Source organism: Acomys minous, assembly GCF_964271855.1.
Source record: "Acomys minous genome assembly, chromosome: 7".
Lineage (NCBI taxonomy): Eukaryota > Metazoa > Chordata > Mammalia > Rodentia > Muridae > Acomys > Acomys minous.
This window is the reverse complement of record NC_140488.1, coordinates 45,430,014-45,444,030: the sequence shown is the minus strand read 5'-3', so window position 1 is coordinate 45,444,030 and position 14,017 is coordinate 45,430,014. Positions and strand designations below refer to the sequence as shown.

General features: G+C 39.0%; 1 protein-coding gene across 2 annotated transcripts in view; it reads left to right on the top strand.

Annotated features, from left to right (window-relative positions):
- Nucleotides 1–440: 440 nt before the first annotated feature.
- TBC1D8B (TBC1 domain family member 8B) overlaps nt 441–14,017 on the top strand; it is a 72,386-nt gene continuing 58,809 nt past the window's right edge. The window contains exon 1 of one of the 2 annotated variants that reach the window (XM_084788776.1): nt 441–739. In XM_084788776.1, the coding sequence (XP_084644902.1) occupies nt 610–739 (130 nt within the window). In that variant the 5' untranslated portion in view covers nt 441–609. The remainder of the gene's footprint in view (nt 740–14,017) is intronic. The other variant, XM_084788777.1, reaches the window with a different exon arrangement.

The window sequence follows — 14,017 nt, the reverse complement described above, 5'->3', positions numbered from 1 at the left end:
GAAAGCTTTCTGTGAGGATTACCTGCGAGATCACCTAGTACCTAGCGGGAGCTAAATAAATGGAAGTTGCTCCAGGCTACTGCTTTCTTAATGGGCCGTTACTCAAAAATGCCGGAAACCTTGTTTTCAACAAATTAATCCTGTCACTATAAAAAGAACTAGAGACACTGCTGTCATACCCGAGATCAGCTTATTTGAAGGGAAAAAAATGATTTTAACTTTACACGGGCAAAACTCACTTAGCCGGTGGCGGGACAGCTTAGAAGGCGCCCCCGACCCACCTAACTCTTACCCAGTGCATTGTGGGAAATGTAGTCTTGCTCTAAAAGTCAATGTGTAAAGGAAAAGGGAGAGAAAACTACAACTCCCAAGAGGCAGCGAAGCGGGACTATTTCCCAGTCTGGTGGTGGCTCAGTGGGAGGGAGTTGGCACTCTCTCTGCCTACGTGGGAGAGAAGGCAGGGTTGGGGGAAGTGTGGAAAGCCTCCGGAGGCGCCACTGCCGAAGGAAGATTTGGTGGGAGAAGTGGAGGGGTAAAGACAGGCTGGGAGGGGAGAAGTAAGGAGGACAAATAGGTCGCCTCTCCTGAGGCGACACAAAGTTCTTCGAGATGTGGCTGAAGCCTGAGGAAGTGCTGTTGAAAAATGCGCTGAAGCTGTGGCTGATGGAAAGATCCAACGAGTACTTTGTCCTGCAAAGGCGTCGTGGCTACGGGGAAGAAGGCGGAGGGGGACTTACAGGTAAGCGGTAGCCAGTAGTTGTGGCCAGCACACCTGCTTTAGGGCTGTGCCCACTGTCACTTAGGAGGTAGCGAGGCAAACAGTTACTCCTTGCTGCCCGCCGCCTCGTCCTAAACCCGCGGCGACCGACTGAGGATTCTGCTCCCGCCAGCACCTTTCCGCTGCTACCTTAGAGCCCCAATTGTATTGCACTGGACTAACACTTGCTCTTTGGGTCGGGCCTGGGATGGGAGAAGTTAAGGGGGGAATCCCGTACCTGGTGGGTCGCTTCCCATGTGGGAAGGGTCTGATGACCGGTGTGCTAGCTAGATTATTATAAGACCGGCGATGAGAGCAGGCTTGCTGTTGTGGGCTTAACTTTTTCCAAAACCTATACAAAATAATCACACTCCCTGGGGGAGTGAGTGCATGTGTGTAGGGGACATTGTGAGGACATGGGGAGAATGAGGTGCTCCGGTCACACCCTGAGAGAGAGGCTTCATGTGAGATTTGGGTCAGGACATGGGGATGCTTGATGCTGGGGAAGTGGAGGAGTTGCCCTCAGAATTAATTACTCACCTCTGCCAATTTTGCATCGTTTGATATTATCTATCTATCTATCTATCTATCTATCTATCTATCTATCTATCTATCTATTTATCTACAAGTTTTCAGTCCTTGGAATCTGTTTCTTTTAAGCATACATTTCTCTCCATTGAGTTTGGCGCTGTCCCTTTTAAGGATGTGTAAAGCAAACCAACTAAACAGAAGGAAGTTCAACTCCTCTTTCCTAATCCAGTCTCCCACAGTTCTTAATTTAAAAAATTCAAACCCTGCCCATTTCTGAAGAATCCAAAGAATGCTATTTTGAAATCCTTCATCTTAGACAGGGGCTTTCAAACTTTTGGACCTTGGGGAGACAAGATCTGGTTTTCATGGTAATTCCTGGTTTGGTATTAGGGCCTTGAAGTGGTGGACCAGACTTAATTTAGGGGTGGAGGAAAAAAAGCAAAAATCTGAAGACCTGAGTTTTGATCCTGTTCTCCTTTCTTATCTGTTGGATGACATTTGTCCAATTATTTCATATATGCATTCTTAAGGCACTATTGTATGCTACAATTATAATTCCATTCCCTGCCTTTAACGTGCTAGCTTCAGAGGGGGTAGAAGTAGACTAGGAGGATCAGCTAGTTTACTAGAAAAAATATAATTAGAACCAAATGACTGAAGGTTGAATGAAGAAGTTTCTTGCCTTCAGTGATGTTGAGTTCCCTCTTTTGTTAAAAAAAATGGTGCCTACTTTATAGAGAGTGTAAAATGGAAGACAATGGTCAGAAATGTATATATATGTTAAGGCAAGCTTCCCCTAATGTGGATCAAATTCATATGCCCTATAAGACATATAAGTTTACAAGTAACGCCTATCTTACCCAACTTCTAAAAGGGGGCTCCAGACAGTATGGGAACAAAAAATTGCCCTGAAAATAAACTCAGCATTTTACTTTTTTTTCCTGATCCTTAAAAATTACAAGTTATGGGCTGGAGAGATGGCTCAGTGGTTAAGAGCACTGCCTGCTCTTCCCAAGGACCCGGGTTCAATTCCCAGCAACCACATGGCAGCTCACAACTGTCTGTAACTCCAAGATCTGACACCCTCACACCAACACACATAAATTAGAATTAAATAAATAAAAAATATTTTTTAAAAAAATTACAAGTTATTTAGAGAACAATTTTCACTTAAATGGCAGCTTCATTTAAATGGAAATTTCTTAAAACAGGTGAATTATGAATGGATTTCTTTTCTTTATTCCACCTACCCCTTTTATTAGCTCCCCATTGCTAGAACACAAGGAAATTTGTCTGAAGACATAAGCAAAGATTTCTGTATGTTTGCTTCTGCATGCTTGTTTTACCTGAGACAGTGATAAGAAGCCTGAAATCACTACAGAAGTCATGTAAATTAAATAAAATTACTCAAAAAGGAGCAAAGAGACATTTTCAAAGTTTGTTTGGCTCCTTTTGGTCCAGAAAAAAAAAGTGTATGCTGATTTTCATGGCTGCGCAATTCCTGTCTTCTTAGTAAAAATTGTGAAGCCAAGGGCTTTGCTGTGTTGTACTCATTTGCCTAAACTTTCATCAGAGCATGAGTATATGCCAGCATAAACTTGCCTTTGTCCATTTTATTTATTTTACGTGTTGTGATATGTGTCACCCCTTTATAAGAATAGTTTATAGATCTGCATAATGGTGAAATGATAATGATCATCTAGAAATGTTAATTATTGTACTTTACAATTTGTTTCTTTGATATGTGCTAATTGGCAGTAACCAATATTTTGTCTCTCGAGTATTGATTTGGTGAAGTTAGTTGGTTCTCTTTGCAGGAGGGGGAAGGTCTAATTACATAGCTCAGGCTAGCTTCAAACTCACTATTTTCTTTCCTCAACCCAAGTGCTGGTATGATATGTGTGCACCACCACACTGAGCCTGGTGAACTAGCTTTTCTTTCATAATGATGGTTCTGGTAAGCCAAATTTGACATTAAGATCACAAAGTCCTTTTTCTAAATTTTAAGATACTTTTTAGTGGGTATATGATAGATTACTGACTATTTATCAGACTTTAGCCTCCTTAATTATCCTGGGTCACAGCAGAATGACATTTTTGTTATACCTAAGGTTGTTATTGTTGTTTTGTTTTTTAATTTACTTATAGACGATTTTATTCTGGATTTCTCTAGTTGTCTCACATTCTCCCTTGCCTTCTCATGGTTGATAAAGGTAAAGATTTCACCGTTGGAGCTAAATTTAGCGCCTTGTTTTATATAATTAAAATAATTTATGCATATTTGGCTTATTAAGCACAAATCAGCAATTTTCTCTGCTTGGCAGATAAGAGCCACTACATAGACAATCTTCTGGTAAGTACTCTGCTGAAGGAGACTTAGGGGGACCTGCAAATCAGCAAGTCATAGGTAGGTTGTCGAGAGAACTTTACTCTTGAATTTTTCATACCTGAATAGTGTTGAGCAGCTTCTTAAACATTAGATTTATAATTACCATCAGCAGGCCTTTTATAAATTCCATGTAGAACAAACAAGAAAATAAACATTAAAACAAAATATTATAAAGTATTCTCTTTCCTTATCCCCTCCTTTTTTTTGTTTTTGTTTTTGTTTTTGTTTTTGTTTTTCAAGACATGGTTTCTCTGTGTAGCCTTGGCTGTCCTGGACTCCCTTTGTAGACCAGGCTGGCCTCGAACTCACAGTGATCAGCCTGCTTCTGCCTCCTCCTTATCCCATCTTATTTTGGTACTGTCCCTTTGAAATTAAAGCATCTGAATAATTAGAATATAGTTAAATTTGAAGTAAGTATTTTAATTTAAAACATTTGAAGTAAGTTTAAAAATCACTGTTAATGACTTACTCTAAATATATATAATGAAGAGAATGTCTAGCCTTTTAATGTCTATGTCACAGAAACCCAAAACTGCTCTTCCTCCCCCCCAACCCCTGCCCCCACTCCACCCCCACCAGACAAGGTCTCTCTGTGTAGCCCTGGCCTCCAACTCATAGAGCTCCACCTACTTTTGCCTCCTGAGTGCTGGGATTAAAGGTCTGAGCCACCACGCCCTGCTAAAAGTGCTCTTTTGTTTAAACCTCAACTCAAAATTCCAACTGAGAAAATGTTCATATTGCATATGTATTAGCAAAATACGTCTGCATTCCATAGTCACAAAGGAACCATCCAATAAATGTCTGGTACTCAAAGGGTCAACATGCCCTTTTATGATAAGTCTGCAAAGCCCTGATCCCCCTACACATTCATGCTCAGAGTCAAATAACATATTGGCTTATTAAAAAGAAAAGCCCAGTGGGGTGGTAGTAGCACATGTTCTAAATTCCAGCACTCTAGAGGCAGAGGCAGGTGGATCTCTGAGTTCTCTGAGTTTGAGAACAGCCTGGCCAGGCTACCCAAAGAAACAATTTCTTGAAAAACTGGGAAAAAAATGGGGGGAGAAGGAGGAGACCACACATGGCACACACCAAGAAGGACAAATCATATTCTGTGCCCCCTCCCTGATCCTTGGAGCATCTGATCTCTGTAAAATCAAGTAAAAAAAAATATCTTTAAAGGTCTCTTGGGAGTTTGAAAGAAGGCTTAGTAAATAATAGCAGTAATGCTCTTCCAGAGGAGCAGGTTCAGTTCTCAGCACCCACATGGTGGCTCAAAGCTGTCTGTAGCTTCAGTTCCTGGAGATTCAACGCCCCCTTCTGGTCTCCAGAGGCAGCAGACATGCATGCGGTGCACAGCTACATGTGCAGGCAAAACACCAATACCCACACAAATTAATACCTTTAAAAAATTCTCTGGATGTTAGTTATCTTATAGAATTTTTGCTTCAATAATACAGCTATGGACCAGCATTCATAGTGTGCAAATGTACCATCCAGTGATTGCATTTCCTTTACTAATATCTTTTCTTTGACCTTCTTTGGTACTTTAATATGTCTTTGGCTCCTTTCAAGTTGCATTATTTTAAACAAATGAAGGCTTGGCTTAGTCATCCATGGAATGGAAATTAACATTGTCGTCTCTATCTCGGATCACTGTAGTGTAGGTCAAATGGGTTTTAAAATCTGTATATGAAATGTTATTTTAGGGCCTGAAAGACCAAAGAAGTCAGTCTCGGTACTCTCTGGATATCTCAGTGGCTAGCTCCTCTCTCCCTCTCTCCTCACTCCCTCACTCCCCTCTCTCCACACCATTTCCCCTAATAATTATCTTCCCATGTTGCATATAAAAATTGACGTGAAGTAATAATATTGAATATGTCTAAGAATGATAACATCACACGAGCAAAATACTGGAGAATGTTATGGTGCGGATTATGCATCTGTTGTTTGTAATCAGAATAGTGTAAAGGAATTAGAATAATTTATCATGACCAAGTTTCCTTTGATCTATGATTGTCCTAAACCTAGAAGTCCCCAAATAATACTTTTATAGATCTAAGTATCTCTTGTACTGCTGAGTGGTATTTAAAAATACAAATAGTATTGGTTATCCTATTAGTATTTTTATAAGCATAATTCTTTTTTTTTCTTTTGGTTTTTCAAGACAAGGTTTCTCTGTGTAACTTGGCTGTCGTGGACTCACTCTGTAGACCAGGCTGGCCTCGAACTCACAGTGATCCTCCTGCCTCTGCCTCCCGAGTGCTGGGATTAAAGGTGTACGCCACCACGCCCGGCTAACGCATAATTCTTGAAGAAGGAATAACAACTCAGCTGGTGAAATCTCATGCTGCTTGTGGACAGTTCAGGTATAAAGTAAGCTGAATGTAATACAAAGCATTTTGATGTTTGCCATACTGTTGTAATAATGGTGACATGGGTTTTGTGCTGCCTTTTTGTTAGACAAATTGTCATTTTCATCTCTTTGCTACTGCTATGATAATACAAAATCTTAAATATGGTGGCTTATGTATTCACTGAACAGGTATTTACTAAATGCCTTCTAAAAATCAAGAACTGGTTTGTTTGATTTTTAAAATTGTGTGTGTGTGTGGATGTCTTGATTGTATGTGTGCCTGTGTACCACACGAGTGCCTGGTGCCTATGGAAGCCAGAAGAAGCCATCAGGTCCCAAGGAACTAGAGTCACAAACAGTTGTGAGCCTTCGTGTGGGTGCTAGGAATCAAACCCAGGTTGTCTGGAAGAACAGCCAGTGCTCTTAACCACTGAGCCATCTCTCCAGCCCCAAGAACTACTTTAAAGTGCTGATGATAAAGCGATAAATAAAACAAAATTCTTTTTTCATAGCATCTCATTCCAGTTAAGAGCAGTAGTCAAATCTTGTGTGAAGGATAAAGATATAATAAACAAGGAAAGGGTTCATATGTTAGGTATATTGGTCTATGAGCAGAGATTGGAGGGACTTAGTAGATGAGCCAATTCTATATTTGGGAACAGAATAAATTGGAAATAATTTTACTGTGACCAGATATGGAAAAATGGGATGGTAGCTAGTCATTGTGATAGAGTTTGGTTAATAGATCAAGCATAGTTCCTGCAAAGTTTGCAGTCTTTTAGAACAGTTGGCAAACAAGTAAGCCAAATATATCATTACTAGGATAGTCTGTAGCACAATTATTTATTTATTTATCAATTTATTATGTTTTGGTTTTTCTAGATAGGGTTTCTCTGTGTAGCCCTGGATGTCCTGGACTCACTTTGTAGACCAGGCTGGCCTTGAACTCACAGTGATCCACCTGCCTCTGCCTCCCAAGTGCTGGGATTAAATGCATGAGCCACCACACCTGGCTCAGTAGAGCAATTTGTTGACTTATTTCATCTATGAAGAAATACATATTGGAAACCTCCAATCCAATTTTCTATACCTACCTCTGATATAATTTATGATTAGCAGAGGTGCTATAAAGTGAAACAAAGTTTTCCTAAAATCAGTGATTAATAACAATAGCTGAAATGCTTTTGGCAGAATTGCAGTGTGGCATCTGTGGAGCTTTATGCCAAAATCCAATTTGGATCATTTTTTTAAATTAAATCATTTGTCTGTAAGCACTATCAATATCTGGGAGGCTGTTTCCTAGGGAGAACTAAGAAGGCCGTTTTAACTGGGAGGAATGATTTTAATAAAGCAAAAACAGTTGTTGGGGACACAGTAAATATTCCAGATGCATTTATTTGGAATTGAAAACATGAGGCTCAAGAGATGATGTACATTATAACTATATAAAGGTTGTTGAAGAAGAATATCTTCATCTGTACCACAGGAAAAACTCAGTGACTTAAAGAGACCTAAAAATTAACACTCCCTTGGTCTCTTTAATTTAAAGTATAGGGTCTTTTTTTTCCTTATGCAGGATAAAGGAATAAAGTTTTAAAGCAATAAATAATAGCATTTTCTGGGTTTTATTATCTTTCCTTTCTTATTTTAAATGAACCAAAAGGTTTTTTTTAAATATTCAAATTTGAAAAATAGAACCTAAAAAATCATTTTTATTAACTGTTTTTCAAAGCTCTTGAGTGTAAAATTGGCAGCTTTCAAAATGCCATGTGGCTATTGGGTTATTCTAAAATAAGCACTCACAGTTCTGTTTAGAGCTGGTAGCAAAATAATAGAATCAGGAAAATCTACAACCTCTGTTGAAAACATTTTTATTTGAATATGTTTCTTACTAGGTGCATGGGCAGTATACTAATTAGTTTTCTCATTAACATTTAACGAGGTTGACATTATAAAAAATTCAGTAAAGGTGTACTGGCTAGACTTTGTAAGCATGACAACTACTGATTAAAGAATCAGCTATAAGGTTACAACAGTTTTTACTATGAACACAATTTATAACCAAACATTTTATATAGACTAGAAATAAATCTTACAGGTAATTAGAAAGTTCATTTACATTATTCATCTGCAGCTAGAGCAGTGTTGACTTACACGGGGTGCTCTCAATCTACTTTATAACCAGATCTGCTTACCTCCCCCTCCCCCCCAAAAAAAGTACACATTAATTTGTGTACTAAACTAGCATACTGGTAATGAACATGTCATAGTTTGCTTTTCTGATGCTGTGATAAAACACTCTGATCAAAAACACTGGGGAGGAAAGGATTTATGTCATCTTAGACGGTATAGGCCATCATCTGGGGAAGCCAAAGCAGAACCCAACACAGGAGCCGGAAGCAGAAACTAGAGAGAAACAATGCTTGCTGGCTTGCTCTGAGCCATTTACCTTTCTTAGCACAGGACCACCTGCCTAGGCATGGTACCGCTCACAGAGGGCTGGGTACTCACATATCAATTAGCATCCACGCAAATGGCCCACAGATGTTCTTACCAGCTAACTTGGGAGAGGCAGTTCCTCTACCAAGTTGATATTCCTCCTTCCTAGGTATGTCAAGTTCACAGCCAGTATTAGCCACCCCAAGCAGTCAGTATCTTCCACCTGTAGCTGTTTCCATGGCCTTTCCTTTAACATTCAACTGTATAATTCCTTGCTGATCACAACCACTGTTGCAATACAGAAAAAAGGTGTGTGTGTGTGTGTGTGTGTGTGATATTTCTTTTATTTTTTTTTTTAGACAGGGTACCACTTTGTAGCCATGGCTATCCTAGAACTCACTATGTAGACCAGGGTGGCCTCACTTTCAAGCGATCCACCAGCGTCTACCTCCTGAGTGCCGGGATTAAGGGCGTGTACTATGTTTTAAGTCCTCCTACTGTACAAATGGTACCTAGGCCAGTGCTTACATTTATTTTAAAAAGGGTCAATGTATTTCTTATCACAAGATAATAATATTATCAAATATTTGGAATCCAAACCAGATAGCCATCTTAGGCTACATTAAAAGAACCATGGCAGTTAATGTAGATATTGCTTAGTGTTAGAGAGCTTGCTTACCATGGACAAGGCCCTGGATACTGAAAAAATAATAAAAAGAATCATAGAGTCCATAATATAATGGTCTGCGTATGTTCAGACCCTCTCTGCTCTTGGGGTGGCTTAGTTTGGATTTGTTTGGGAAATAAGTCTCAGGTAGCCCAAGTTAGTCTGGAACTCACTTTGTAGCTGAGGATGACTGCACCCATGTCTTTCCCGGCTTCATCTCCAAAGTGTTGGGATTAGAAAAAAAGGAGCCCTGATATCTGGTTTAGTAGTCAGGGTATAATGACACCTTCAACCACTATATCCAGGATAGGCTATGTAGTTGGTGGGACTAACTGCAAAATGCAAACTAAATGACCCTTCAAATTGCAAGGGTTTTAGGATATGAACAACAGTATTCAAGAAAGAGGAGAGTCATTCTGCGTGCAGATCATAAACCCAAATAATGGTCCCTGAATATAACATTTAGAAACACAATTCCTTCTTGATTTTAGAAACAGGCAGCCTTAGAGAAACAAAGGCAGAGATACTGTAGAGGAGGAAAATGCACTAGAGGTTAGATTATATGACTAGTCAGGATATTTTTCATCTCCAAAGTCTGAGGTTCTTTATCCAGCCAAAAAGATTGGCTTGTATATAGTAATTATTGTTCATAAAAACTGCCCTTTAAAAATATCAGGCAACTTGACATTTTTATAATCTTACTGTGACATTTAATAAAAAACACATTTCACATTAATTAATGTACTTATTTCCTTAAGAAGGTGGGTGTAATTTGTTCTTCAGGATGCTACCAAAATCCATGGACCTTTACCAGAATCTGGAACATTGATTGATATCGTAGTTACAGTCATTCAAAGGCTACTTTGAGTATCTTTATATTTCCAAATTTCTTATTCTACCATGAAGCTGATAGTGTCTAGTCTCTTGAGTTCATGGGAGTTACAGAGAGGCTTCCCATGAGGAGGCTGATTCACAACCTTCAGTGTTCAGGCAGGCAGATGACGAACCGCTGTGTGTATGGATAAGCAACCCAAACTGGCGTGCTTATTATCTTGTACTTTTAGAACCCAGACATTGGCACATACTAATTCCTGCAGGAGTTGCAGGGACTGGAGGATGATTACAGCTTAATGAGCTGCAAGAGCTCCCCTAAGTGACTAGAAATGTATTCTAGTTCTAGCTTCCAAATTACTTGTTGCATAGTTTTGATATTAACCACCTAATTTCATGCACTTATAAAACTGTAACAATTTCCTTTTCTATTATGTAAGACATAATGTCATCAACATTTCCGTTGCCAAAATAATAATAACCTTTCTTGTCAGTGATTTTGAGCACTTTGTCCCTAGTGTCACAACCTATCAGAGTATTATATCACTTGGAAATGATTTTGTGTCCTCTCCACCTCCTTAGACAGCCACATCATCACTGTTCTTTCTGTCAAACTTTACCCATTTTCATCAGTTATTACCTTTTATAATGTGTATGAAAAGAATTGAGTTAGTTTTCTTAAAAATCGCATAAATAAATAAGTAGCTTTTCTTGCAACTATGTTTCTTCTTCCCAAAACTTGTCTAAAATTAAACTCTTGGAAGACTTGTCAAGTAAACTAGCAGCCAAACTTCCCTGTTGTAAATAAATATCTTTTTTCCCCTTTGAGATGCAACATATAGACCAAGCTGACCTCTAACTGGCTTTGAGTTCCTGGTCTTCCTAAGTGGTGGGGTTCCAATATAGTGTCAGGAATTTTAATTTCTTTATCTGGACAACTTAGTCAATTTATTGTGTGTGTGTGTGTGTGTGTGTGTGTGTGTGTGTGTGTGTGTGTGTGCGTGTGCATGTGTGCGTGTGTGTATGTGTGTGTGTGTACACAAATTGATTTTTCAGTCAATCTCTTGATTATCTTTTGCTACTACTCTTTTGTCTTTTGACTGTTTTCAGTCTCCTGCCTTTAAATTGAGAGCATTCCCTCCTTCTTCATTTCCTGAGTGATTTCACTCATGATACCCTGGAAGACTATCTGTGTATATTTAGCTCCTCTTTCCTTTGTCCTTTACCAAATGTCCAACTTCTTACAGCTACTACTTTGATGCTTAATTATCATCCTTCTTTGTATGCTGAAATCCTCTGATATTTCCCTCCTCACTAGTTGAAAGATAATCATTTCCCCTGTCTCTTTCATTCTAGTTGTTTCTTATCAAGTATCTGTTCTTAAATAAATCTGTCTATATTTTCCAATCTTTGATTCTTCCATAAAATCTTCAGTTCATACATTACTTTTATTTTTACTTCTGCAGTGCTGAAGATCAAGTTCTGGGATCTCATGCATGCTACCAAGCACTCTGCCATCAACTACATCCCTAGCCCATACCCTAACGTTTGACTGTATCAAATTATTTCTTTCCTTTATAATTCACATGCTATCGTTGCAGAAGCTTTCTTTTTAGAAATCCTACCTGCCACGTGGACTAGGAAAGCTTGCTGCTATATGATTTTAAAGAGCCTTAATTTAAGCCCACTACAGGGTGCTATCCTAATTTGAAGCATTTCAATAGGCAAGACTTTATCCCACTTTATTTTACTCTTTTACTTCTTTTTTAAGACAATTTTATTTAAAAGGATTTATGGGTGTGTTGGTGTCCCCCCTCCCTCCACTGGAAGTCCCACCTGGCTACAGGAGGTGGCAACTTGAGACTCTTTAACCAGCTGCTAGGAGTCTCAGCTAGGAAAACCCCCATAGACTCTCAGGAGCCTCCCCTGTCCCAGAGATGCTTCCCCCCATCAATTTCAGTTATCTTTCCCTGTCCTCCCTTCCCCAACCTGATCCCCACTCTCATTACTCTCCTCAACCTCTCTCCCACCCCGGTCCCTCCATCTATCTACTTCAGACGTCTGTTTCATTCAAACCCATTCTGAGAGAGAATCAAGCATCTTCCCTTGGGCCCTCCTTGTCTTCTTTGGGTCTGTGGATTGTAGCATGGTCATCCTGTACTTTATGGCTAATATCCACTTATAAGTGAGTACATACCATGTGTATCTTTCTGAGTCTGGGATATCTCACTCAGGAGGAACAACTTTTGTAGTTACATCCATTTGCCTGCAAATTACATGATGTCTTTGTTTTTAATAGCTGAATAGTATTCCATTGTGTACCACAGTTTCTTTATCCATTCTTCTGTTGAGGGACATCTAGGTTATTTCAATATTCTGGCTATTAGAATAAAGCTGCTATGAACATAGTTGAGCAAATGTCCTTTTTGTATGGTAGAACAACTTTTGAGTATATGCCCAGGAGTAGTATGGCTGGGTCTTGAGGTAGAGCTATTCCCAGTTTTCTGAGAAAGCACCAGAATGATTTCCAAAGTGGTTGTACAAGTTTGCATTCCCACCAGCAATGGAGGAGTGTTCACATTTCTCCACATCCTTGCCAGCATGTCTTGTCACTTGAGTTTTTTATCTTAGCCATTCTGCCTGGTGTAAGATGGAATGTCAGAGAAATTTGATTTGCATTTCCCTGATGACTAAGGACATTGAGTATTTCTTTATTAAGCCATTAGAGATTCCTCTGTTGAGAATTTTCTGTTTAGCTCTGTATCCCATTTTTTAAATTGGGTTATTTTGTTTTGTGGCGTTTAATTTCTTGAGTTCTTTATATATTTTACATATTAGCCATCTGTCAGATGTATGGCTGGTGAAGATCTTCTCCCAGTCTGTAGGCTGTCGCTTTGATCCCTTGATTGTGTCCTGTGGCTTACAGAACCTTTGCAGTTTCCTAAGGACCCATTTATTAATTGTTGATCTTCGAGCCTGGGCTGTTGGTGTTCTTTTCAGGAAGTTGTCTCCTGTACTGATGAGTTCAAAGCTCTTCCCCCCTTTCTCTTCTATTGGATGTAGTGTATCTGGTTTTATGTTGAGGTCTTTGATCCACTCTGACTTGAGTTTTATGCAGGTGATAAATATGGATCTATTTGCATTCTTCTACATGTAGCTATCCAGTTAGGCCATCACCATTTGTTGAATATGGCTTTCTTTTTTTCTATTGTATGATTTTGGCTTCTGTGTCAAAAATCAGGTGTCCATAGGTATGTGGGTTTATTTCTGGGTCTTCGATTCAATTCCATTAATCAACATGTCTTTTTTTATGTCAATGCCATGTAGTTTTTATTATAGTCACTCTGTAGTACAACTTGAAATCAGAGCTGGTGGTACCTTCAGAAAATTTTTTTATTGTACAGTATTGCTTTAGTTATCTTGCTTGTTTGGGTTTTTTTCCTTATGAAGTTGAGGATTGCTCTTTCAACATCTGTAATGAATTGTGTAGGAAATTGATGGAAATTGCATTGAATCTGTAGATTGCTTTTGGTAAGATGGCCATTTTCCTATGTCAGTCCTACCGGCCCAAGAGCATGGGAGATCTTCCCATCTTCTTTTATTTAAATAATTTTCTTTTATTTCTGATTCTATTATTATACCATTTTTCCACTTCCTTTTCCTCTCCCCATACCCTCCTATGAACCCCTTCTTGCTTTCTTTCCAGTTCATGGGCTCTTTTTTCAGTAATTGTTTTATTTTTTCCTAGATATAACCTGCTCAGATTGTATGTTATTTGTATGTCTGTCTGTCTTCAACACTTACCATTTGGTATTAGGGTGCTGTGGGGCCATGTATACTTCTTTTTTTTCAATTTATTTTTTTTAACTTGGCAAAGTTAAAGTTTATCATGAAATATTAATTATAGAATCCTTACCTAAGGCAAGAAACACCATGGCCATCTCCACAAAATTAAAAGGAGCAGACTCATTCATTCTCCATGCACACCTTAATGTCCTCATTACATGTTGACCTCACATGGCTGCTCAGGCAAAGTAAGCTACCCCGTAA